The sequence below is a fragment of the Mytilus edulis genome, chromosome 11 (genome assembly GCF_963676685.1).
Source record: "Mytilus edulis chromosome 11, xbMytEdul2.2, whole genome shotgun sequence".
NCBI classification, from domain to species: domain Eukaryota; kingdom Metazoa; phylum Mollusca; class Bivalvia; order Mytilida; family Mytilidae; genus Mytilus; species Mytilus edulis.
Window position 1 is genome coordinate 63,191,354 of NC_092354.1, and position 24,658 is coordinate 63,216,011.

General features: G+C 33.0%; 1 protein-coding gene across 1 annotated transcript in view; it reads right to left on the minus strand.

Moving 5' to 3' along the window:
- Positions 1-24,658, minus strand: part of LOC139495986 (uncharacterized) — an 87,544-nt gene that overhangs the window by 41,001 nt on the left and 21,885 nt on the right. Inside the window, exons 12-23 of the mRNA XM_071284414.1 lie at positions 24,047-24,180; positions 22,994-23,157; positions 21,209-21,286; positions 18,442-18,504; positions 17,975-18,075; positions 15,944-16,173; positions 11,881-12,156; positions 8,247-8,362; positions 7,207-7,412; positions 6,297-6,373; positions 1,725-1,801; positions 1,028-1,135 (exon numbers count right to left, since the gene is read on the minus strand). Of these exons, the coding sequence (XP_071140515.1) occupies positions 1,028-1,135; positions 1,725-1,801; positions 6,297-6,373; positions 7,207-7,412; positions 8,247-8,362; positions 11,881-12,156; positions 15,944-16,173; positions 17,975-18,075; positions 18,442-18,504; positions 21,209-21,286; positions 22,994-23,157; positions 24,047-24,180 (1,630 nt within the window). The remainder of the gene's footprint in view (positions 1-1,027; positions 1,136-1,724; positions 1,802-6,296; positions 6,374-7,206; positions 7,413-8,246; positions 8,363-11,880; positions 12,157-15,943; positions 16,174-17,974; positions 18,076-18,441; positions 18,505-21,208; positions 21,287-22,993; positions 23,158-24,046; positions 24,181-24,658) is intronic.

Here is a 24,658-nt window from a genome sequence, read left to right on the forward strand (position 1 = left end):
TCTGCTACTGTGGATTCACTATTATTCGTTGGATACCAATTTTCGTGGATTTCGTAGGTACAGGTGAATTAACGAATTTAAATGTTCAATTAATAACAAATTTTCTATAGGCTTTTATTTAGACTTTCGCAAAACAACAAAATTCAAGTTTTCCTTAATCCCCAAAAATTGGAATCCACGAAAATAAATAAATCCACAGTAATAAATCTTTAGGAAAGCATCTGAGATTCTAATGCAATTTGTATGTAACAATTTTTTTCATTGGCTAAAAGTTGTCGTCAAATCCACAGTTGACCAGGCGTAACTAAGGAGGGACAATCATTTTGAAATGATTCAATCAACAAATGTTCGATTACTACTATATAATCCAAAATAAAACAACACCTACTTCGAACTTGCTGTTTTAAAGTTATTTTATCCGAATTTGAAGCGTACAGTTAACGTAATAACCTCCAGTTTGTAAATTTTCATTTGTCTGACGTCACGTTTACCCATGATGTCTTTGCGCCAAAATCATTCATGAAGTTTCGCGGATTTTTGTTTTATTTGTCAAATTTAGACATTTTCCAAGTTTTCTCGTATTATTTCTTTTTGAAATGCATTAGAATCGGAATAACAGTACTGTAGTTGAAGAGTTGCCACCGTCAATTTTGATTTGACGGTTGCAAATCTCCGTTTTACTGTCTCCGCTATGCGTCGCCAGTAAAACTGCATTTGCGACCGTCAAATCTACAATTGACGGTGGCAACTCTTCAACTACAGTACTGTTATTCCTTAATTACTGCCAGTTTTGGCTGGAGTTGCTATTTTGCTGTCAAGTTTTCTATGTTGTGTTTTGTGTACTATTGTCTGTCTGTTGGTATTTTTCTTTTTCTTTTAGCTACTGTTTTTAACTTATGATTTGAGTGTCTCTCTGGTATCTTTCTCTTCTCTTTTGAGATGAATGTAGCAGGTACAAACAAAAGTGTAGATTATAAAACCATCCCGATCTGGCTCCTAACTTTCCAGCAAATCAAAACAGGCTCACCTTCATTGTTAAAATATGAGCCTCTGTTTCATAATGTTTAAATGTCCTCAGAGTCCACGAATATATGTCACTTGTTGACAATTGCCTCCTTGGAGATTCTATAATAGCCTGAAATATAGGATTTATTTTATATCAATACAAGAGGATTTCATATTAAATAAAGTACACTTAGTCTAATATTGATTAAAATGTTCAGCAGCACATTTAATAGAAATTTTGAGACAAACTTAAGTTTACGTAATGACATGTCCTGCTTGTATCGTGCAAGCATTTTTTTTTATTTCTGTGAATTAATTAGAGCATTTTCTTATTTCTGTGAATTCATCATGTATAAAAAAGAAGATGTGGTATGATTGCTAATGAGACAACTCTCCACAGGAGACCAAATAACACAGAAATTAACAACTATAGGTCATCGTGGGGCCTTCAATGATGAGCAAAGGTCACACCAGAAAGTCAGCAAAAAAAGAACAGTTAATCCAATATTCCAGAGAGAGAAAAATAATTTCTTTCCAGAACCCGTAAAATAGTTCATTACATAAGTCTTGAAAAATAAATCTTAACTTCCAGACTTTTAATAAATGTAAATCCTGAATACCCTTAAAAAAAAAAGAGACTTTTCCTGACTTCTTGCAAGGTCACTCCCCCCCTCCCCCCTTCAACCAACCTTCTTATAGAATTGTAAATCAATAATTACCTGTCTAACTAATGATGCATATGTAAATGGTGGCCGGTCCTTTCTTTTGAAATTTTTCTTCTTTTTCTTTGGAATAACTGAAAAGAGGAACTTTATTATGCATTTAACCTTTTCTAACCAACTTGAGGCAAATTTGATTTCTCGATTATCAAATTCACTTGATGTAATGTGATAAGGAGAGATCCAAGACTTAAATTTTCATTACAATATATGGTAGATTGCTCATGAAAATTCATTGGTTAACAGTAAAGGGTCCAAAGGTGCATACAAATTAAGCAGATGTAACAAATGAAACTGCAAGGTACTGCTCACTGATGATACCCCAACGAAAGTGGATAATTCTAATAGTGTAAAAATATGCAAATGTTTGCTAAGGAAGTTGTTGAGTGATGTATCTGAAAATGCATCACACGGTATAGCTGACTTGTATAAATCAAAATATGCAAGTGTTTGGTAAACAGGAAGTTGTTGAGTGATGTATCTGAAAATGCATCACACGGTATAGCAGACTTATATAAACCCTGAAACCAAATTTCAGAAATCCTCGTATTGTAGTTTCTGAGAAAAAATATGACAAAAATTGGTAACATCATGTGGAAAATAATACAAGTGTTCGGTAATCAGGAAGTTATCAAGTGATGAATTTGAAAACCAAATTTCAGAAATCCTTGTATTGTAGTTCCTGAAAAAAATGTGACGAAAAATATTCATGGGATGGATGGACTGACAGACTGACTGATGGATGGATGGATGGATGGACAGACAGAGGTAAAACAGTATACCCCCCTTTTTGAAAGCAGGGGTATAATTTGAAAGTGGGTGTATAAAAAGGCACTAACCTAGCTTAACCTTAACATAAAATAGTAGTATAACATTACATCGTAAAAACTAGATGTGTCAAAGTGACATCAATGGCCCCGTCCCAAAAAGTTGAAAAATCTGCAATTTCAATGTAAGCACATGTGGACACAAACATGATGGTAGTAATGTATCATATCAAAAATCAGCTCAAAATCTGGAGGCTTTTAGAAAAAAAGCAGAATAACTGTGATTTTCAATAATTTATCAAAGTCCAAACGCGTAATTTCAGCAAAAATTAGCAGAGCGGACAAAACTTAAACTTGATCTGGACCTCATCATGGTTAACTCACATACCAAAAATCAGCCCAATATCTGAAGGCGTTTAGAAAAAAAGTTTGTATAATTGTGATTTTCAACAATTTCTCAAAGTCAACCAGATGCTCCGCAGGGCGTAGCTTTATACGACCGCAGAGGTTGAACCCTGAACGGTTGGGGCAAGTATGGACACAACATTCAAGCTGGATTCAGCTCTAAATTTGGATTGTGATTAAATAGTTGACACAGCATAGGTTTCTGACACAGAATGAATGTGTTCTAATGAACTTAAAATTTTTGTTTTCTCTTAGAGCAATTCACTATGCTGTTGAATATTAATCCTCTCAAAACAAGAATGTGTCCTCAGTACACGAATGCCCCACTCGCACTATCATTTTCCATGTTCAGTGGACCGTGAAATTGGGGTAAAAACTCTAATTTGGCATTAAAATTAGAAAGATCATATCATAGGGGACATTTGTTCTAAGTTTGAAGTCGATTGGACTTAAACTTCATCAAAAACTACCTTGACCAAAAACTTTAACCTGAAGCGGGACAGACGGATGGACGAACGGACAGACGAACGGACGGACGCACAGACCAGAAAACATAATGCCCCTCTACTATCGTAGGTGGGGCATAAAAATGTTTGAAGAAATTTTCTTTTTTATTTATGAAATTTCAAATGAGAAAAATTGAACCCAATTTTTTTAATCACATCCCCCTTTCCCTTATTCCAAAACTAATCTCAATTAAAATTTCTAATGGAGTTTGCAACAATAACTACTCATTTAAATACATCATAAAATATTAAGATGTAAAAAAAAACTGCTTGTTATCACTGAATGTTATTTATTATAATTTATCAGTTGGTAGTAAAAAGTGAATATACATTGTATATTGTATATAACAAAGATTTAAGTTGATTCTGGACAAAGAAAGATAACTCCAATTAAAAAAAAATCTTGCTATTGCACAATATTTTGCAATTAGATATTTCTTGCTTACTATTCTGGACAAAGAAAGATAACTCTAATTAAAAAAAAATTTGCTATTTCACAATATTGTGCAATTAGATATTTCTTGCCATTGCGCAATACTGTGCAATTGAAAAGACTTGCTATTGCACAATACTTAATATAATAATTTTAGATCCTGATTTGGACCAACTTGAAAACTGGGCCCATAATAAAAAATCTAAGTACATTTTTGGATTCAGCATATCAAAGAACCCCAAGATTTCAATTTTTGTTGAAATCAGACTAAGTTTAATTTTGGACCCTTTGGACTTTAGTGTAGACCAATTTGAAAACAGGACCAACAAGAATGTGTCCAAAATACACAGATGCCCCACTAGCACTATCATTTTCCATGTTCAATGGACCCTGAAATTGGGTCAAAAATCTTATTTGGCATTAAAATTAAAAAGATCATAACATAGGGAACATGTGTACTAAGTTTCAAATTGACTGGACTTCAACTTCATCAAAAACTACTTTGACCAAAAACTTTAACCTGAAACTCCCACTTTCATTTTCTATGTTCAGTGGACCCTGAAATTGGGTCAAAAGTCTGATTTGGCTTTACAATTAGAAAGATCATATCATAAGCAACAAGTGTACTAAGTTTCAAGTTGATTGGACTTCAGCTTCATCAAAAACTACCTTGACCAAAAACTTTAACCTGAAATTCGCACTTTCATTTTCTATGTTCAGTGGATCGTGAAATTGGGGTCAAAAGTCTAATTTGGTTTTAAAATTAGAAAGATCATATCATAAGCAACAAGTGTAATAAGTTTCAAGTTGATTGGACTTCAGCTTCATCAAAAACTACCTTGACCAAAAACTTTAACCTGAAGCGGGACAGACGGACGAACGAACGAACGAACGAACGAACAGACGGACGAACGGATGCACAGACCAGAAAACATAATGCCCCTCTACTATCGTAGGTGGGGCATAAAAATGAAGAATCTACATACACAGTTAGATTTGGTATATCAAAGAACCCCATTTATTCAATTTTTGATGAAATCAAACAAAGTTTAATTTTGGACCCCGATTTGGACCAACTTGAAAACTGGGCCAATAATCAAGAATCTAAGTACATTTTTAGATTCAGCATATCAAAGAACCTAACTGATTCATTTTTTGTCAAAATAAAACTAAGTTTAATTTTGGACCCTTTGGACCTTAATGTAGACCAATTTTAAAACGGGACCAAAAGTTAAGAATCTACATACACAGTCATGACAGTTAGATTCGGCATATCAAAGAACCCCAATTATTCAATTTTGATGAAATCAAACAAAGTTTAATTTTGGACCCTTTGGGCCCCTTATTCTGTTGGGACCAAAACTCCCAAAATCAATACCAACCTTCCTTTTATGGTCATAAACCTTGTGTTTAAATTTCATAGATTTCTATTTACTTATACTAACGTTATGGTGCGAAAACCAAGAAAAATGCTTATTTGGGTCCCTTTTTGGCCCCTAATTCCTAAACTGTTGGGACCTTAACTCCCAAAATCATTACCAACCTTCCTTTTGTAGTCATTAACTTTGTGTTTAAATTTCATTGATTTCTATTTACTTAAACTAAAGTTATTGTGCGAAAACCAAGAATAATGCTTATTTGGGCCCTTTTTTGGCCCCTAATTCCTAAACTGTTGAAACCTAAACTCCCAAAATCAATCCCAACCGTTCTTTTGTGGTCATAAACCTTGTGTCAAAATTTCATAGATTTCTATTAACTTAAACTAAAGTTATAGTGCGAAAACCAAGAAAATGCTTATTTGGGCCCTTTTTGGCCCCTAATTCCTAAAATGTTGGGACCAAAACTCCCAAAATCAATACCAACCTTCCTTTTGTGGTCATAAACCTTGTGTTAAAATTTCATAGATTTCCATTCACTTTTACTAAAGTTAGAGTGCGAAAACTAAAAGTATTCGGACGCCGGACGACGACGACGACGACGACGCCGACGCCAACGTGATAGCAATATACGACGAAATTTTTTTCAAATTTTGCGGTCGTATAAAAACCCATAATTTTTCGGCAAAAATTAGTGAAGCGGAACGAAACTGAAACTTGATCTGTAACTCGTCATAGTTAACTCACATACCAAAAATCAGCCCAATATCTGAAGGCGTTTAGAAAAAAAGTTTGTATAATTGTGATTTTCAACAATTTCTCAAAGTCAAAAACCCATAATTTTTCGGCAAAAATTAGTGAAGCGGAACGAAACTGAAACTTGATCTGTAACTCGTCATAGTTAACTCACATACCAAAAATCAGCCCAATATCTGAAGGCGTTAAGAAAAAAACTCTGTATAATGGTTTGTTGCGGAATGACAGGATGACAGAATTACAGAATTAGGGAAATTCAGAAGGACAGGCAAGGGTAAAACTTAGTTGCGGGGCCATAAAAACACTTTACCGAGGTATAATATACTCACTTTGATATCTGTGGTTTTCATAAAACAATGTGGTTTGTTCACTTTCATCCTTCTGACTATTATCTGGTGATTGATGGCTACAAAATAATAATCAAAATATATACATGGAAATCTAAAAGGTTTCATAGTTTCAATGTATGTATTGTATTGTACCAAGTCAGGAATATGACAGTTCTTCTCCATTAGTTTTTAATGCATTTTGTTATTTGATTTTGCCATGTGATTATGGACTTTCCGAATTGATTTTTCAGTATTTTTGTGATTTTACTTTTTTGTAAAATAGTTTATATTGGAAATGCAATTTTCTGATACAGTTAATATATTTCTTTTGGAGAATGTCCAAGTTGACATATACATTGTATCTTGTGAAAAGTTGTCTCATTGGTAATCACACCACCTCTTCTTTTTATCTATAAATGAAATTTTTGCTTTATTTTTCTACAGTTGAGAGGAATGAAAACAAAAAAGTTTGTGACAATAAGTTGGATGGTAGTATATGCATATGCCATCAAAATCAAAGAATTATGATTCCTTTTTATTCCTCGTTTCTTATTTTAATATTTAAAATTGACCCTTATAATTGTGTGCCAGTTAAAAGGCAAGAGGGTGAGTTCCAAAAAAAAGTAAAATCACAAAAATACTGAACTCCAAGGAAAATTCAAAAAGGAAAGTCCCCAATCAAATGGCAAAATCAAAAGTTCAAACACATCAAAATTATTTTTAGTTTCAATTTAGAGATTAAAAAGTTATATCTTGAGACCTTTATCTCTGTCTCCTCCTAGTTCAGCTGTGATAGGTTGCTTCCCTTAGCACATTTAGTAGATACTTTATCAGTCGTAAGCAGTTGAGGTAAAGAAGTACTTCTTTTCCTATAATTAAAAAAAAATATTTTCGAACTCAAGTATCAAACCTTGTTATTTTAAAATTAACATCATCCGTCACTTTAGGTTTCATCTCTACGACTGCATCTGAACTTGACACTGTGTCCTCTGTGCCAGTTTCTGACTGTGTGAACATTGTCAAACTTCTTGAAGAACTTTCTTGGTCATCTGGTGTAACGAACTCTGGGGTCTGTGTTTCTACTTTATCATTAAGATCAGGTTCAATTTTAATAGTCTGAAATATCATAGATTTGTGATACATGTATTTACCTTTATGCAGGGAAAAAGTCAAGACTCCTTTTTCAAGTGATTCTTATATGGATAGCTGATTTGATACATCTTACATCTTGTGGGGTTAGGAGGAAAATGGATTTATAAAAAAAAAAAGATGTGGTATGATTGCCAATAAAACAAATAAGAAGACCACCTAAGGGACGACATCAAAAATTAAATGAAGGATAAAAAACTTAATTCACGTAGTTTTTTCACTGACACCCACACCCCACACCCCCTCCCCCCTCTTAACTTAATTTGGGAAAAAATGATTGACCAATAAGAATATATGTAAAATCGATTTTAGATTAACAAAACTTGCAGCAATGTTGACCCCAACCCCAAACTATTTTATTAAAGTTTTTTATTCTACATCAATCTTTTAATGTCGTCCCTAAATATCAGGGGAAAAAAATCTCTTCCCAATATGAATATTTTTCTTTTCCGGTGGGAAAGGGGGATTGAATGATAGTGAGATCATCTTATAACAACTTAATTGTCTCACATTGTGATATTATTTTTTGTTCCATTATTAATCAATTCACACCAGCACTTTTCCGATCTAACCGATCTAAATTACAGTAAATTCAGAAACTATTGCAATGTTTTTATTATTGTGAAAAATGGGACATTGTTATAAACGCAATAATATAAACTCATATTTTGAATTTTTTCATATGAATTTAACAGAAATTTTATCAATATTGCAAAACTTTAATTCGCATTTTAGTCTAAAGTGACAAAATCACAATAATAATTGAACGCAATAATTTCTGAATTTACAGTAAATGCTTACTACAGGACTATTAGACGCTTTATCACAAATTGGCTCATTCAGTATATGTTCTTCCTTGCCATCATCATCTTCATCAATAAAAAGTTCATCTTCATCCACAGCACCATTTTGTTGATCTACAAAAAAAATCCAAAATATACTGAGTTTAGGGATCATAGATTTATTCTTACAAGAAAGCTCCAATCATGCTCAGAGGAAGCTGCAAGCTTTTTTAAGACGTCTCTTCTCAGCAGTTTATGTGAGGGCTATTCCAGAAAAAATGTATAGGGGTGTTGGAAGGCACATTATATTAATAATACATGGGTGATGGGTATCAGAGCAACTTTTCACACTATAATGCACCATAATTCTCAATTACAATTGTCTGGGTGGTGGATGCTGATAAAAACTGCCTTCCCCCCCCCTCCCCTCCCTCCCCATACAGTTTTTTCTGGAATAGCCCTGACATTAATTGTCAATGGATCATAATTAATGTCACATAAACTCCTGATAAGAGCCTACTTAAAAGCTACAAGCATGCTCGAAGCTTCCTCTTAAGAATAAATCTATGATCCCTGACATACAATGTTTTTGTTCGTTTTTTTGTATATGAATTAGGCTGTTAGTTTTTGGTATGAATTGTTTTATATTAGTTATTTTCGCAGCTTTTATTGCTGTTTTTGAGGTATTGGCTTTGATAATTGTTGAACGGCAAACAGTGACCTTTAGCTGTTGATTTAGGTGTCATTTGGTCTCTTGTGAAAAGTTGGAACTCATACCACATCTTCTTTTTTGTATATGTCTATGTATTAACAGTCTTTCATGAAATTTTTTTTTTCATGTGTTTTGAAATTAAGAATAACAAATTCACTTATGTAAAAAAAAAAAATCATAGAATTTCTATTTGAACTAACCAATAAAATATACAATTATTTTTGCTCAAATATATCAGGTAGAACATTATTTGGAAGCTGTTGAAATAAAGATTCTTTGCCACTTTTCTTTACAGGATACATTTTGTTATGAGATTTCTAATAATAAAATGAACCAGGTGCTCCGCAGGGCGCAGCTTTATACGACCGCAGAGGTCGAACCCTGAACAGTTTGGCAAGTATGGACAAAACATTCAAGCGTGATACAGCTCTGAATTTGGATTGTGATCAAAAATTTGACATTATATGATTTTTTTTTACACAAAACAAATGTCAAGATTTTACAAATCAATTAAAGATTTCTTCAAACTTTTTAAATCTAAAATTAAATAGTTGACACAGCATAGGTTTCTGACACAGAATGAATGTGGTCTAATGAACTTAAAAGTTTTTTTTTTGCCTTTGAGCAATTCACTATGCTGTTGAATATTAATCCTCTCAAAAAAATGTTTGAAGAAATTTTCTTTTTATTTATGAAATCTGAAATGAGAAAAATTTAAACCCCCCCCCCCCCTTTTTTTCACATCCCCGTTTCCCTTTTTCCAAAACTGATATCAATTCAAATTTCTAATGGAGTTTGCAACAATAACTACTCTTTTAAATACATCATAAGATATTAAAATGTAAAATAAAGTGCTTGTTATCACTGAATGGTAAAGATTGGTTGGTAGTAAAAGTGAATATACATTGTTTATTGTATAAAACAATAAAAAAAACTTCATCAGCAACATTTTATATTGGCAAATTTCCAATGAAGTTATTTACATAAAGTTATTGGCAAATAAAAATAGAAAATGACATCATAGTCATGTCTGGCAAATGTCCAACATACATTATCTAAAAACATTTTAGATAAGATAAGGAAAAAAAGCTTCATCAGCAACATTTTATATTGGCAAATTTCCAATGAAGTTATTTACATAAAGTTATTGGCAAATAAAAATAGAAAATGACATCATAGTCATGTCTGGTAAATTTCCAACATATATTATCAACTACTATTCTATACAAAGAAAGATAACTCCAATTGAAAATTAATTGCTATTGCACAATTAGATATTTCTTGCTATTGTGCAATACTGTGCAATTGAAAATTTCTTGCTATTGCACAATACTTGATATGGAATCCTGATTTGGACCAACTTGAAAACTGGGCCCATAATCAAAAATCAAAGTACATATTTAGATAAAGCATATCAAATAAGCCCAAGAATTTAATTTTTGTTAAAATCAAACTTAGTTTAATTTTGGACCCTTTGGACGTTAATGTAAACCAATTTGAAAACGGGACCAAAAATTAAGAATCTACATACACAGTTAGATTTGGCATATCAAAGAACCCCAATTATTCAATTTTTGATGAAATCAAACAAAGTTTAATTTTGGACCCCGATTTGGACCAACTTGAAAACTGGGCCAATAAAAAAAAATCTAAGTACATTTTTAGATTCAGCATATCAAAGAACCCCAATGATTCAATTTTTGTTAAACTAAGTTTAATTTTGGACCCTTTGGACCTTAATGTAGACCAATTTGAAAACGGGACCAAAAATTAAGAATCTACATACACAGTTAGATTCGGCATATCAAAGAACCCCAATTATTCAATTTTTGATAAAATCAAACAAAGTTTAAATCTGGACCCTTTGGGCCCTTTATTCCTAAACTGTTGGGACCAAAACTCCCAAAATCAATACCAACCTTCCTTTTATGGTCATAAACCTTATGTCAAAATTTCATAGATTTCTATTTACTTAAACTAAAGTTATAGTGCGAAAACCAAGAAAATGCTTATTTTGGCCCTTTTTGGCCCCTAATTCCTAAAATGTTGGAACTAAAACTCCCAAAATCAATCCCAACCTTCCTTTTGTGGTCATAAACCTTGTGTTAAAACTTCATAGATTTCTATTCACTTTTACTAAAGTTAGAGTGCGAAAACTAAAAGTATTCGGACGACGACGACGACGACGACGACGCCGACGCCCCCGACGACGACGATGCAGACGACGACGCCAACGTGATAGCAATATACGACAAAAAATTTTTCAAATTTTGCGGTCGTATAAAAATGAATTCTTCGAAAACTCCCAGACATAGATTACCTTTCCTGTATTTGGCACAACTTTTTGGAATTTTTGGTCCTCAATGCACTTCAACTTTGTACTTGTTTGGCTTTATAACTATTTCGATAAGAGCATCACTGATAAGTCTTATGTAGACGAAATGGATGTTTGGCATTTTAAATTATAATCCTGGTACCTTTGATTATTAATTAATTAACTATTAATTAGGAGATGTCTAATTATAAACAATATGTATATAAATGCTTTGATCTGTTCCATATATGAGTTTTTTTAATGTGTTAGCTTTCTTTATCACAGTATTTCTATTCTGTTGAAACTGCAAAATGATTTGGGAGGGGGGGTATAACAGACTATTATGTTTGTTTCTTTTGTTCACGCATCTTGTAAATATAATGGACATTAATGTGACTGTTATACTTGTGAGAGGTTTAGCTAGCTATACAACCAGGTTTAATTCACCATGTTCTACATGAGAATATGTCTGCATCAAGTCAGGAATATGACATTTATCCATTCGTTTGATGTGTTTGAGCTTACGATTTTGGCATTTGATTACGGACTTTCCATTTTGAATTTTCCTGGGAGTTGGGTATTTTTGTTGATTTACTTTTAATGCAAAATGAAGAAGTCTTTTCTCACCAACTTGCTGCTCATCTGTCCAATTTTCTTTCCTACTTCGAGCTCTGGCATTTCGGAACCAACTTTGTACGACTTGTTTCCTCAACCCACATTGTTTTGCTATATCTATCACTGTATCTGTGTTAGGAAATGGTATAAGAAGGAAAATTGACTGCAGTAATTTTAATTGTTCTGGATTGAAATAAGTTCGGAAATGTGTTTTTCCTATTTGTGATTTCGTTGTTGTATCTTTTATACTAGATATATTTATGCCACTGGTTCCTGGTAATGGAATATCTGAAAAAACATCAATATGAATTATTAATTATGAATCACCATGGTTACAGTATAAATATAAATAAAAAAATCCTAAATGATTAAGCAGAACACTGTGTTAATCCTAGGCCTGTGATTGCTGCTGTCTGTATAAATAACTACTGTTGACTGTTAAAAACTGAGTCCATTTATCAATTTTAAAAATGCTAAATTGTCCGATCACTATATTCTCAGTTCTGCTGTCCCTAAGGCCAGACTTTTTATTTTATCTGTTTAACGAGAAAATTTGTAAAAAATTAGGGTCGAGGGGGCGAAATAAAAAAAAAATAAAAGTGAAAAATTGGTCCAGTCGACACTAAAAATAAATATAAAACCATTATAAGTGACTTTTTTTTTTTTTTTTTTTTTTAGAATTTATCAAAATACAAGAACAATGAAATGAGAACAGACCAACCCAGAGAAATATAAATACATATAGTTTATATATGTCTCTGGTTAACCCTTCTATTAATATAAACATAAAAACTATGTTTTGATTCTGTATTTCCACTAATATAGATCCATGGCGCCACTCAAATATATCAACCTCGCTGCATATACACTATATATATATATATTACGGATTACAAATGTGTCGAGGTTTGTGATTGGATAACAACACAGAGATGTCAGTATATATTCAGGAAACTGCCGGGGTATATACGACGTTTTTATCCCCAATTGGAACCTCAAAAACGTCATCATAACACCGGTTACTATGTGACGTAGTCAAAAGCTATCAGACTGCCAGAGGCTCACAGAGGGAAAATAATGACGTGCTTCAGTCAATAATACATGTTTGATACAAAATCACGCATTTTACACTTTTAATACTTAAATTTAATGTTAAAAGTGTTATTATGAATTATTACATACACGATAAAATTATGTTCACAGCAAATTAGAAAATCCTTCACGTATGCCGAACATATCAGGTTGGGTTTTTCAATATATATGTGTTGTCAACAAATACCTGCACTGGAAAATAACATTAAGTCAGGGGTAATCCGTAATATATGTGTAATTCAGGTCTCAGAAAGGGTATATACTGTGACATTCCCGGCTTAGGGCTTATATCCCCTTCGCCTTCGGCTCAGGGGATATAAACTCTAAGCCGGGAATGTCACAGTATATACCCTGTCTGAGACCTGAATAACATATAATATACCAGTCACCCAGTCGGGAACCTCTTAGTGTATGCAGAGACATATATACATGTGTATATATGTCTCTGGTGTAATAGTCCCAGAGTTAAGCAACTTTAACCTATAAATTGAAACAATGCTTATACATGGAAATATATACATTAATCAAGAAGATCTAACCAAAAGTATGTTAATGCGTGTGGAATGCGTAATTTTCCCTTTTGGGATCAATTTGTGTCTGTCAGCAGTGCCATTCATGCGTCTGTAGTCATTATCGCAAAAATCCGGATTTCGGTCATAGCGGGTCCGTTTCCGATGAAATCCCGATTCCGATCCGTAGTTCTACAAATTTAAATGTCGGACGAAAAAACATTTACAAAAATAAACAATGTTTGATACGCTATTTGGAAAGGAATATGACGTTTCTAATGCAATACATGGATGACAAGTTTACTTTAGGCTAATTTCATCAAGTTCTGATGAAGTAATAACTAATTTTGCCGAAAGTTAGAATGATTTGATGTACGCTCTCGTGTAACAAGTATGAAAAGCATGCCACCACCTTAAAAATCTTTTAGAAGAAAATATATCGTTTATGCCTTGAATTCTTTACTTTTAAATGAAAATTGCTGTTTCATTGACTTGGTAAAAATTAGATATTACCGATAACGAAATTGACTGAAAGCGAGTATCGTGAACAACACATTTTATTTTTTTCTGAGGATTTCGTAACAGTCGGCGGGAAAAATAATAATAAAAGTAAGAAGCACTACTTTTATTTTTATTCTAAAATCGGGAAAGGTGGAGTCGGCGGATCTCATTAAACAGATAATAAAAAAAGTCTGGCCTAAATAAAATAAGATCATGTACGTATCATTTCTGATATGTTGCAAACTATGTATTTGTCTCATAATCCAAACTGTTAATAGACCCTTCAAAAAATTTACAACTGACATATTTTTTAATGGTTTAGTAAATCCCTATTTGACATGCCTAAGATTTAAAATTTTTTCCTAGTGAATAAATATCTTACTGGAAGAAATGCCAAAATACAAAATCTTCATTATCATAAATTTGCGTTTCAATTTTGTTATATTTCATGTGTGAAGTTGAGATATTTACAATGAACTCCAGGGCTTTCCCTTGAAATTGAAGTAGAAGGATAAATTAAAATTATAGGTGGCTGTAACATGCGTTTGGGGAAGCCGAATGCCCACAGCTTGCCTTACGGTAGGGGGTCTGAGGGCCATTCAAGGCCCCCTTAAGCTCTGGCATAAATAGAGCAAAATCTTGCATTCTCGCAATCTCCTGGCACCTAATTTCATCTTTCAAATGACCATTTTTTATGTTTGAAATTAAAGGGAAAAAAAATCTCAAAGAAATTTCATTTTTTTTTTTATGTATAAAGCTTGTTCTTTATTTTCTCTACCTTTTGCTTAAAATTCATTTGCTATAAAGGAGTTTTATTTATATAATAATCCTATTTATTAGAGATCTTGATCGATTTATTTTGCATAACTACGTGCATTTGTAAACAAATGACCCCCCTTTTTTTCTCCAAAGACTGTTACCCGTATTTAAATCATGCAATTATTTCTCAAACATTGACAGAAAATTGATATATCCTCTGATTTTCTCTTTTTTTTTGTTTGTTAACTGTTAAATAAGTTGGATACATAAATCATTGGGAAATATTATTTATTTGTGGTTGAGTCGGCAATATTCTACTTTCATTTTTGACCTTGATTCTCTGAACACCACGTGGCCTTTGAAAAATGAACTTCAAAAGATACTGTTTTCCAGATTCTGAACAACATGCATGCCCTGAATCAGCTGCTTTTTATATATATATATATATATATATATAACTCGTCTAAACATCAACCCAACAACGTTAGATCTGTAAATTTGCTTTCGCAAATTTTTGGTTCTTCCCTCGCCGGGATTCGAACCCATGCTACTGTGATATCGTGACACGAAATCGCCTGCACTGCAGCCGTCCTGTTAGACCACACGACCACCTGGGCTCTCAATAAAAGAGCTTTTGTTGGCCGTGTGTTACCTTTCCTCGTCAGTTTTAATCTAGCGGCGTACTACAGTACATGATATATAAGGCATGAAGATGTTATTGTTACAGATCAGCTAAATTATCTATAGTAAAGGATCCTACAAATTAATGTAATATACAGTCACAGAAAATAATTATATTTATAAGTACGTCTGAGTCAGTGACAACTCTACAACAGATGTATATACATCGGATCGCCATCAATGATGGTGATACATGGCTGTGTACATAATGTATATACAACTCATCTAAACATCAACCCAACAATGTTAGATCTGTAAATTTGCTTTTGCAAATTTTTGGTTCTTCCCTCGCCGGGATTTCGAACCCATGCTACTGTGATATCGTGACACCAAATCGCCTGCACTGCAGCCGTCCCGCTAGACCTCACGACCATCTGGGCTCTCAATAAAAGAGCTTTCGCTGGCCGTGTGTTACCTTTCCTCGTCAGTTTTATATATATATATATATATAACCAATACTTTTTTGACAAAAGTATAAAAATACAAAAAAAAAGATTATATTGCAGACATCATTCGTCTCAAAACATATTCACCTTGTTGATCAAAATCCTTCAAACCTTCCTGTGCTAAACCAACAATTATTCCAACATTCTGAATAACCCTATTGGATGCTTCTGATAATGTTTCCTGTTTTTTACTTCGTCTTTCCAACTTAACCTCTAATGCTACCTCCAGCTGAGCTGTGCATAGTGCTATCTCCTTAGAATACGCAATAACCTTCTGAGAATTCTCCTCTCCACTAACTAGTTTGTCGGCAGCTTCACTGTGAATAAACATTGTCACGACAATGAGTTATCTCCCCTTCAATTCAAATATAACATTGTACCCTATTCAAATTACTCCCCTTGTTTGACATGGAACAGTAGTTTTATGGAGGTAACTAATATGAGTTTTCAGCTGATCTTTGATTAATGATTGCATGCATGTATTAGGTTTCTGCAGTCTAGATACTTTACATGAAAATGAGTTATCTCCACTTCAATTCAAATATATTATTGTACCCTATTCAGATTACACCCCTTGTGTGACATGGAACAGTAGTTTTATGGAGGTAACTAATATGAGTTTTCAGCTGCTATTTGATTAATGATTGCATGTATGTATCAGGTTTCTGCAGTCTAGATACTTTACATGAAAATGAGTTATCTCCACTTCAATTCAAATATATTATTGTACCCTATTCAGATTACACCCCTTGTGTGACATGGAACAGTAGTTTTATGGAGGTAACTAATCTGAGTTTTCAGCTGCTATTTGATTAATGATTGCATGTATGTATTAGGTTTCTGCAGTCTAGATACTTTACATGAAAATGAGTTATCTCCACTTCAATTCAAATATATATTGTACCCTATTCAGATTACACCCCTTGTGTGACATGGAACAGTAGTTTTATGGAGGTAATTAATCTGAGTTTTCAGCTGCTATTTGATTAATGATTGCATGTATGTATTAGGTTTCTGCAGTCTAGATACTTTACATGAAAATGAGTTATCTCCACTTCAATTCAAATATATTATTGTACCCTATTCAGATTACACCCCTTGTGTGACATGGAACAGTAGTTTTATGGAGGTAACTAATCTGAGTTTTCAGCTGCTATTTGATTAATGATTGCATGTATGTATTAGGTTTCTGCAGTCTAGATACTTTACATGAAAATGAGTTATCTCCACTTCAATTCAAATATATTATTGTACCCTATTCAGATTACTCCCCTTGTGTGACATGGAACAGTAGTTTTATGGAGGTAACTAATATGAGTTTTCAGCTGCTATTTGATTAATGATTGCATGCATGTATAAGGTTTCTACAGTCCAGATACATGTACATGACATGGAGTTATCTCCTCTTCAATTCAAATATAACATTGTACCCTATTCAGATTACTCCCCTTGTGTGACATGGAACAGTAGTTTTATGGAGGTAACTAATATGAGTTTTCAGCTGATCTTTGATTAATGATTGCATGCATGTATTATGTTTCTACAGTCTAGATACATGTACATGACTATCAACTGTGTAACATACATAAAACCAACATTTATTTTCTAGAAGATACTTCATTTCCTGTTTAACCCTTCCTTACTCAATTCAGACAGTTCATTTTCATGATTTTCTAACTTTCTTGATGTATCAAAAACATATTTAAACCTGTCACATTTTTGTGCCTGTCCCAAGTCAGGAGCCTCTGGCCTTTGTGAGTCTTGTATGATTTTTAATTGTAGTTTCTTATGTATATTTTGGAGTTTAGTATGATGTCCATTGTCACTGAACTGGTATTTGTTTTTGTTTAGGGGCCAGCTGAAGGACACCTCAGGGTGCAGCAGTTTCTCACTGCATTGAAGACCGACTGGTGGCCTCGGCTGTCTGCTCTTTGGTCGGGTTGTCATCTCTTTGAAACATTCCCCATAAATTCCATTCTTAATTTTACATAATGGAAGATCAAAGTTTAAAATGTTTGAACTTACTTATATTCAGAATTTTTCCTTCTTGTGAAAGTGGCGCAAATAAATTTCTCACTAAAATTAGATAACAGTTATATCTGTTTTCAATTTACTTACATTAATGCTGTGACACCTAAGCCAACAGATCTAGTTATTGATAACAAACGTTCTGTCCATCTATGACTGTTCTTATAAAATTCGTTTTGGGAAGATTTTGCCTGTAATGTAATTTCAAAAATCAGAGCTCAGAACTTACTTTCTCATCATGACACATAAATAATCCTGTTTAAAAATCTACTTGAAGTATAAATCTCATACTTTTAATAATAGTGTTAATTACAGATATTATTTGACAATGCTTTGTAAGCCTTTAAAGGCTGGCCGATTGACTTCGTATTAGTGTATGTAAAAATGTTATATCAGGTTGCACTATAAATAAAATTATATATATATATATATAATATACAATAGGGACATTTGTACACCGACATATAGAGCAAACAGTAGGAACTGAATGTTTATTAAATCCAACATTTTTCCTTTAAATGTTTTAATTTGTTTCAACTACCAAATAAACTACTCACCCTACCCTGTGCCACTATTTCTCTTTCCAACTCTATTGTTTTCTCCATTAATATTTTTATTGCCTACAATTAAAACATCTATAGGTAAATACTTTCCCATGTACAAATACATTAATCTAGTAATTTAACAAGAGTGCAAATGCTGAAATGTCTCGCCTTCTATACTAATCATTGATATTATGTTGATAGTCCTAAGTATAAAGTTAATAACAACTGTCACATAAACTTAACATAAACCAAGATAACTAAACAAAGACCAATGAACCTTGAAAATGAGGTCAAGGTCAGATGAACCATGCCAGGCAGACATGTACAGCTAACAATGCTTCTATACAACATATATAGTTGACCTATTACTTATAGTTTAAGAAAAATAGACCAAAACACAAAAACTTAACACAGTGCAATGAACCGTGAAAATGAGGTCACGGTCAAATAAAACCTGCGCGACTGACATAAAGATCATAAAATATTTCCATACACCAAATATAATTGACCTATAGCATATAGTATTAGATAAAAAGACCAAAACTCAAAAACTTAACATTGACCACTGAACCATGAAAATGAGGTCGAGGTCACATGACATCTGCCCGCTAGACATGTACACCTTACAATCATTCCATACAACAAATATAGTAGACCTATTGCATATAATATGAGAAAAACAGACCAAAACACAAAAATTTAACTATAACCACTGAACCATGAAAATGAGGTCAAGGTCAGATGACACCTGCCAGTTGGACATGTACACCTTACAGTCCTTCCATACACCGAATATACTAGCCCTATTGCTTATAGTATCTGAGATATGGACTTGACCACCAAAACTTAACCTTGTTCACTGATCCATGAAATGAGGTCGAGGTCAAGTGAAAACTGTCTGACAGACATTAGGACCTTGCAAGGTACGCACATATGAAATATAGTTATCCTATTTCTTATAATAAGAGAGAATTCAACATTACAAAAAATTTGAACTTTTTTTTCAAGTGGTCACTGAACCATGAAAATGAGGTCAAGGACATTGGACATGTGACTGACGGAAACTTCGTAACATGAGGCATCTATATACAAAGTATGAAGCATCCAGGTCTTCCACCTTCTAAAATATAAAGCTTTTAAGAAGTTAGCTAACACCGCCGCCGCCGCCGCCGTAGCCGCCGGATCACTATCCCTATGTCGAGCTCTCTGCAACAAAAGTTGCAGCTCGACAAAAAGCACTTTGAAATCTGGTATTATGATAAAATACATTTAATATGTACTGTGTATTTCCATTGTTGGGGTTTTATCTCATATCAAACAGAAATAGGACAAGATGCCAAGCCCACATGATCACAATTCTGTATTCAGTGAACAATCTCTATTGTGATATTAATATTTCAAAAACTGAACAACACGAATGGCCCAACTAGCAAAAAAATTCATGAAGTCGTTATTAGGAGTTGAAATTTGAGAATGAAGTCTGCATAACTGTTATTTTCACAAAATATTCAGTCCAAAGCAGGACAGGTTACACATAATATGATAATCAAATTGCTTGTAAGCACTTTAGGGTAATCAATCGCATAATTTATCAGTGGGAAGTAAAATTAAATATTGCATTGTCAATGAAGCATTAGTTGTAGATGATTCTACTACAAATCTGGATAATGGGAGATAACTCCAATTTTAAAGATGACCTTTACAATGACATCATTTATCTTTTTAGAACAGACTAGAACACACCCGTGATATCGCGGGTCCGTGACTGAATTAAAGTATATAACTATGCGCAAGCCTTATTTTAGTATTACTTTTTATCTGATAAAGTCATGCCGATTATAATATACACAGTTTTCTCTGCTTTCAAATCTTTTTGTTTGAACCCATCGAACTGGAACTTATCAGTTATTGGTAATATTAATTATTTGGATAACAAAAGGTCCTGGAATGGAGTATTTTTTAATCAACAGCATTGTCCTATGTTAGTTATAAATAAAGTTGAATTCTTTGATTCACTGTTTTATGTCAAGCCCGCTAACAAATTGAAAACGGTTCCTATATACACCTTATTTTTAGTCCAGATTTTTAGTATTTGTATTGTTATCTTAGAAAGTCTTACTGATTAAAATACTACAATAGGTAACAATTTGACAATGATTGAATTTAGTAGTGTCAACCCTGTGATTATGATCCATGTATATAGCATAATCCTAAATACACCGTTTGGTGGTGCACCTGTTAGATGCGGAACGTACAGATAAGGTAATAGGTAACAGGTGAATATACTTTTGGTATCGGTATCGGACCTGACCCGGAACTTCTTAATTATTGGCAATATTAATTACGTGGAAAACAAAAGGGCCTGGAGTGGTGTAATTTTTAATCTACACCTTTGTACTATATTGGTTATATATAAAGCTGAATTCTTTGATTCGTCGTTTTTACGTGATGACGGCTGACAAATTGGACCTCGTAATTTTAGTATTATAGATATTAGATTCCTCCATCCTGCAAAAGTTATGTAAATTTCTTGACAGGTGTAACATTTTTTTGTGACTTGAATATCTAAGAATATATTACATTGATAAATTTCTTGAAATGTTCATGGATAAGATGTATACAGAATGTGATGATCAACACACTATATTTTGTGTATCAAAAAGGTAGTGATAAGCCTTGGAAGATTTAGATTTCAAGTCAGTAACATAGGCTCTTGAATGCATTTCATGCAATCGTTACACAAAAAACATTTCTTTATCGTTCTTAAAAAAAATCTTACTTGTATTAGGTCAGCACACGAGTCAAGAATATTCTCCTTATCTTTTAAGTCGATACTATTAGTCTTGCCTATAATTTCCTGTAATAAACACAAACATACGTTGTTGTTACAGGAGTTACATTAGACGGGCTTGTTGTATTTACAGTATCACCGCAGAAAAACTATTTACCAACAACACTTATGATATAACATGGGGTAGGTCACAGAGTTTTGTTTTAAGGGAGATAACTCTGTAAAAATCAGCTGAACGTTTTAATCATGTTCTATTGTAACGGAAATATTAAGCCTCTCAATGATTAAAAAGTAAAATCACAAAAATACTGAACTTAGAGGAAGATCAATTGGGAAAGTCCTTAATCACATGGCAAAATCAAATAACAAAACGCGTCAAAAACGAATGGACAAGAACTGTCATATTCCTGAGTTGGTACAGGCATTTTCAAATGTAGAAAATGGTGGATTAAACCTGGTTCTATAGCGCTAACCCTCTCACTTTAATGACAGTCTCATCAATTTCCGATATTTTTACATTGATGCGTTAAATAAACAGACACAATAAATAAAATAGTCAAAATATGGGTACATCAGTCATCATCGTTTAACAATTTTAAAAGGAACAATTTAACAGAACACAAAAACATCTACTATCTACGAACACATTTATTGATTTGAGTGTCTGACGTCAGAAAATTTTATACGTCACATAAATTTGTCGTTCAATGTGCGTACAAACAATTTTAAAATTTTCATGGGAATGTTAGCATACAGGGTTAAAAAATCAAAAGTATGTAAGAATAAATTTAAGAAATAGACCGAGATTTAAACTAGTCCAAAAGTTATATATAGAATTTATAAGAATTCAAAAATAGTTAATACCACTACGCGATTGAATGGTTTTGACGTTTGTGGTTCAACGTATATTGTAATTCATAATAGAAATATATATCATAATGACATATAATAGAACAATATCATATTGACAGGATCTACTAAAACTAGTGTTTGTCAAAATACTATTTATACATTGAAATTTTTCCCATAAAGTGAGTGGTTCAATTATTTTGAAATTTATAAAGGTCAAAGTAAACATTTTGTCAAAATTTTATGAAAATTAAACTACGGTAGCCAACTTAATTTTGGGCAAGGTGTTTGGTACCACCAGAAGAGGTTTACAGATTACACAGTGTTCTGTTTAGACAGGTTACAGAATTTTCTTTCCAGGCAGTTTACAGACAGTGCTCTATTTGTTGTTGACACATTGTTAAGAATTAATAGTCTAGTTTTATGTTAAATTCTGAGTACTGTGGATTCATTATTACATGTATTATTCATTGGATACCAATTTTCGTGGGTTTTGTGGGTACAGGGTGGGTCTCATTGGGGTCTAAGCGTGACGCGGGATTGACAATTTTTTGTAAGCGTGACACATGAAAGTCAAATTATTGTGTCATGAAAACGGGAAATGAGGTCTTGCGGGACCCGGGAAATGACAAAAAAATGAGAATTGCTTATGTACATAGTGTAAGCGGGATACAGGAATCTGTCAAAACAGTAAGAGGGATCCGGGATCGGAACACCCCCCCCCCCCAATGAGACCCCCTACAGGTGAACCACAAATTGAAAAGTTCTACGAATACTAATTTCCATGGAGTTCCAGACTTTAGCAGAACCATGAAATCACATATCCACGAAAAAACACGGTTTCCGCAATCCATGAAAATTGGTACCCACGAAAATCAATGAATTCACAGGAAATATGACAACTGTTTGTACAGAATAACTTACACCTATCCTTGTATCAGCTGTATGAATGGCTAATGTTACCAACTCCATCTCCTTGTCCACTGTATCTCCAATCTCTTTCTCTCTGATATCAGTAATAATCAATTCTTCTGTATCCATGATCTCAGCAGGTTTAGTAGTAGATTCTTGGTTTAGAGATGGAAGAGCTGTAAAATATTCATATTTTTATATTAAATATGTGCATTCTTTTTTTTTTGTACTCCTGGCTTGTAACTTATGTAACCTCTCTATCTTGTTTTGTAAATATTGTAAATTTTTATTGTTTGTATTTGTAATTATCTCTGTACTGAGGTAATGCATTGGCTTCATAGAAATGAAAAAAAAATATAAAAAGAGTGACAAATACAAGGATTAACTACAGGATTTGAATGCAATTCCTTCCATAATTTTTTAAAGATAAAATCATTAAAACAATGTTGTGGGTCAAAAAAAAATCTTTTCAAATTTTTTTTTAAATTATTCAAAAATTGCATTTGTTTGCTAAGAATAGAATGCTTTCACCTATGAAAAATCTACATTTGAAAGAATGCTTATTTTACAGTTGAGGTCTGAAGACTAGAAATCAATAAGTTTCTATCTTATCAGGATATATAAAACAAAAGAGAGTAAACAGAAAGATATTGAGTGATGAATCTGAAAACACATCACACAGTATAGTTGACTAATATAAACTCTGAAACTAATTTTTAGAAATCCATGTATTGTATTTCCTGAGAAAGATGCGACGAAAACTTTCAATTTGGCTATCATGTGTAAAATGATACAAGTGTTGGGTAAACAGGAAGTTGTTGATTAATAAATCTGAAAACGCATCACACGTTACAGCTGACTTATATTAACCCTGAAACCAAATTTCAGAAATACTTATGATGTAGTTCCTGAGAAAGATCTGACGAAAAAATATCCATGGGACAGACAAATAGATTGATGGATAGATGGATGGACAGACTGAGGTAAAACAGTATACTCCTACTTTTTTTATATAAAGCAGCGGTATGAAAAAGTGGGGGTATAATTAATGATTAATACACTAACTTTTCTTATCAAATTGATCAGATAATATAAAATCTTCAACATTCATATTTTCTGGAACAACACGACACTCCATACTCTGATAGCCTTTGTCCTCATTTTGTAAGCTGTTATATAGCATATCCTGTCCACCACTTCTACAATAGATAATGTAATAGTTTAACAAGCTGATTCTTAGATGCTACAAGTATATGCTATAATATTTTTGGTTATACAGGAAATGGAATTGCTAATCACTAAAAAACTGGACAGTTAAGAAAACCACTTCAACCATTTCTATTAATAAATTGAATTTGGTAAATTTTAAAGAAGGGTTTTCATGACAAAAGTCAGAGGCAAAAATATGAACTCATTTTCTTCTAATATAAAAACGAAAATCATATATAGGAAAAAAAAAAGAAAATAAAAGTTTGCACTGAGCCCTAATGAAAACTTTACTTTTGAAGATAAACCAATTACCTGAATATTACAGAATTCAGTGGTCAAAATAAATGTTTTTTATAACAACACTGAAACTAAGATAGGCCTCAACATACATTAGGCATAATATAGCCAACAAATTTCCCAAAGGACAACTTAGCCAGAGGCAGCTACAATCAGTTAAATCATGAAGCA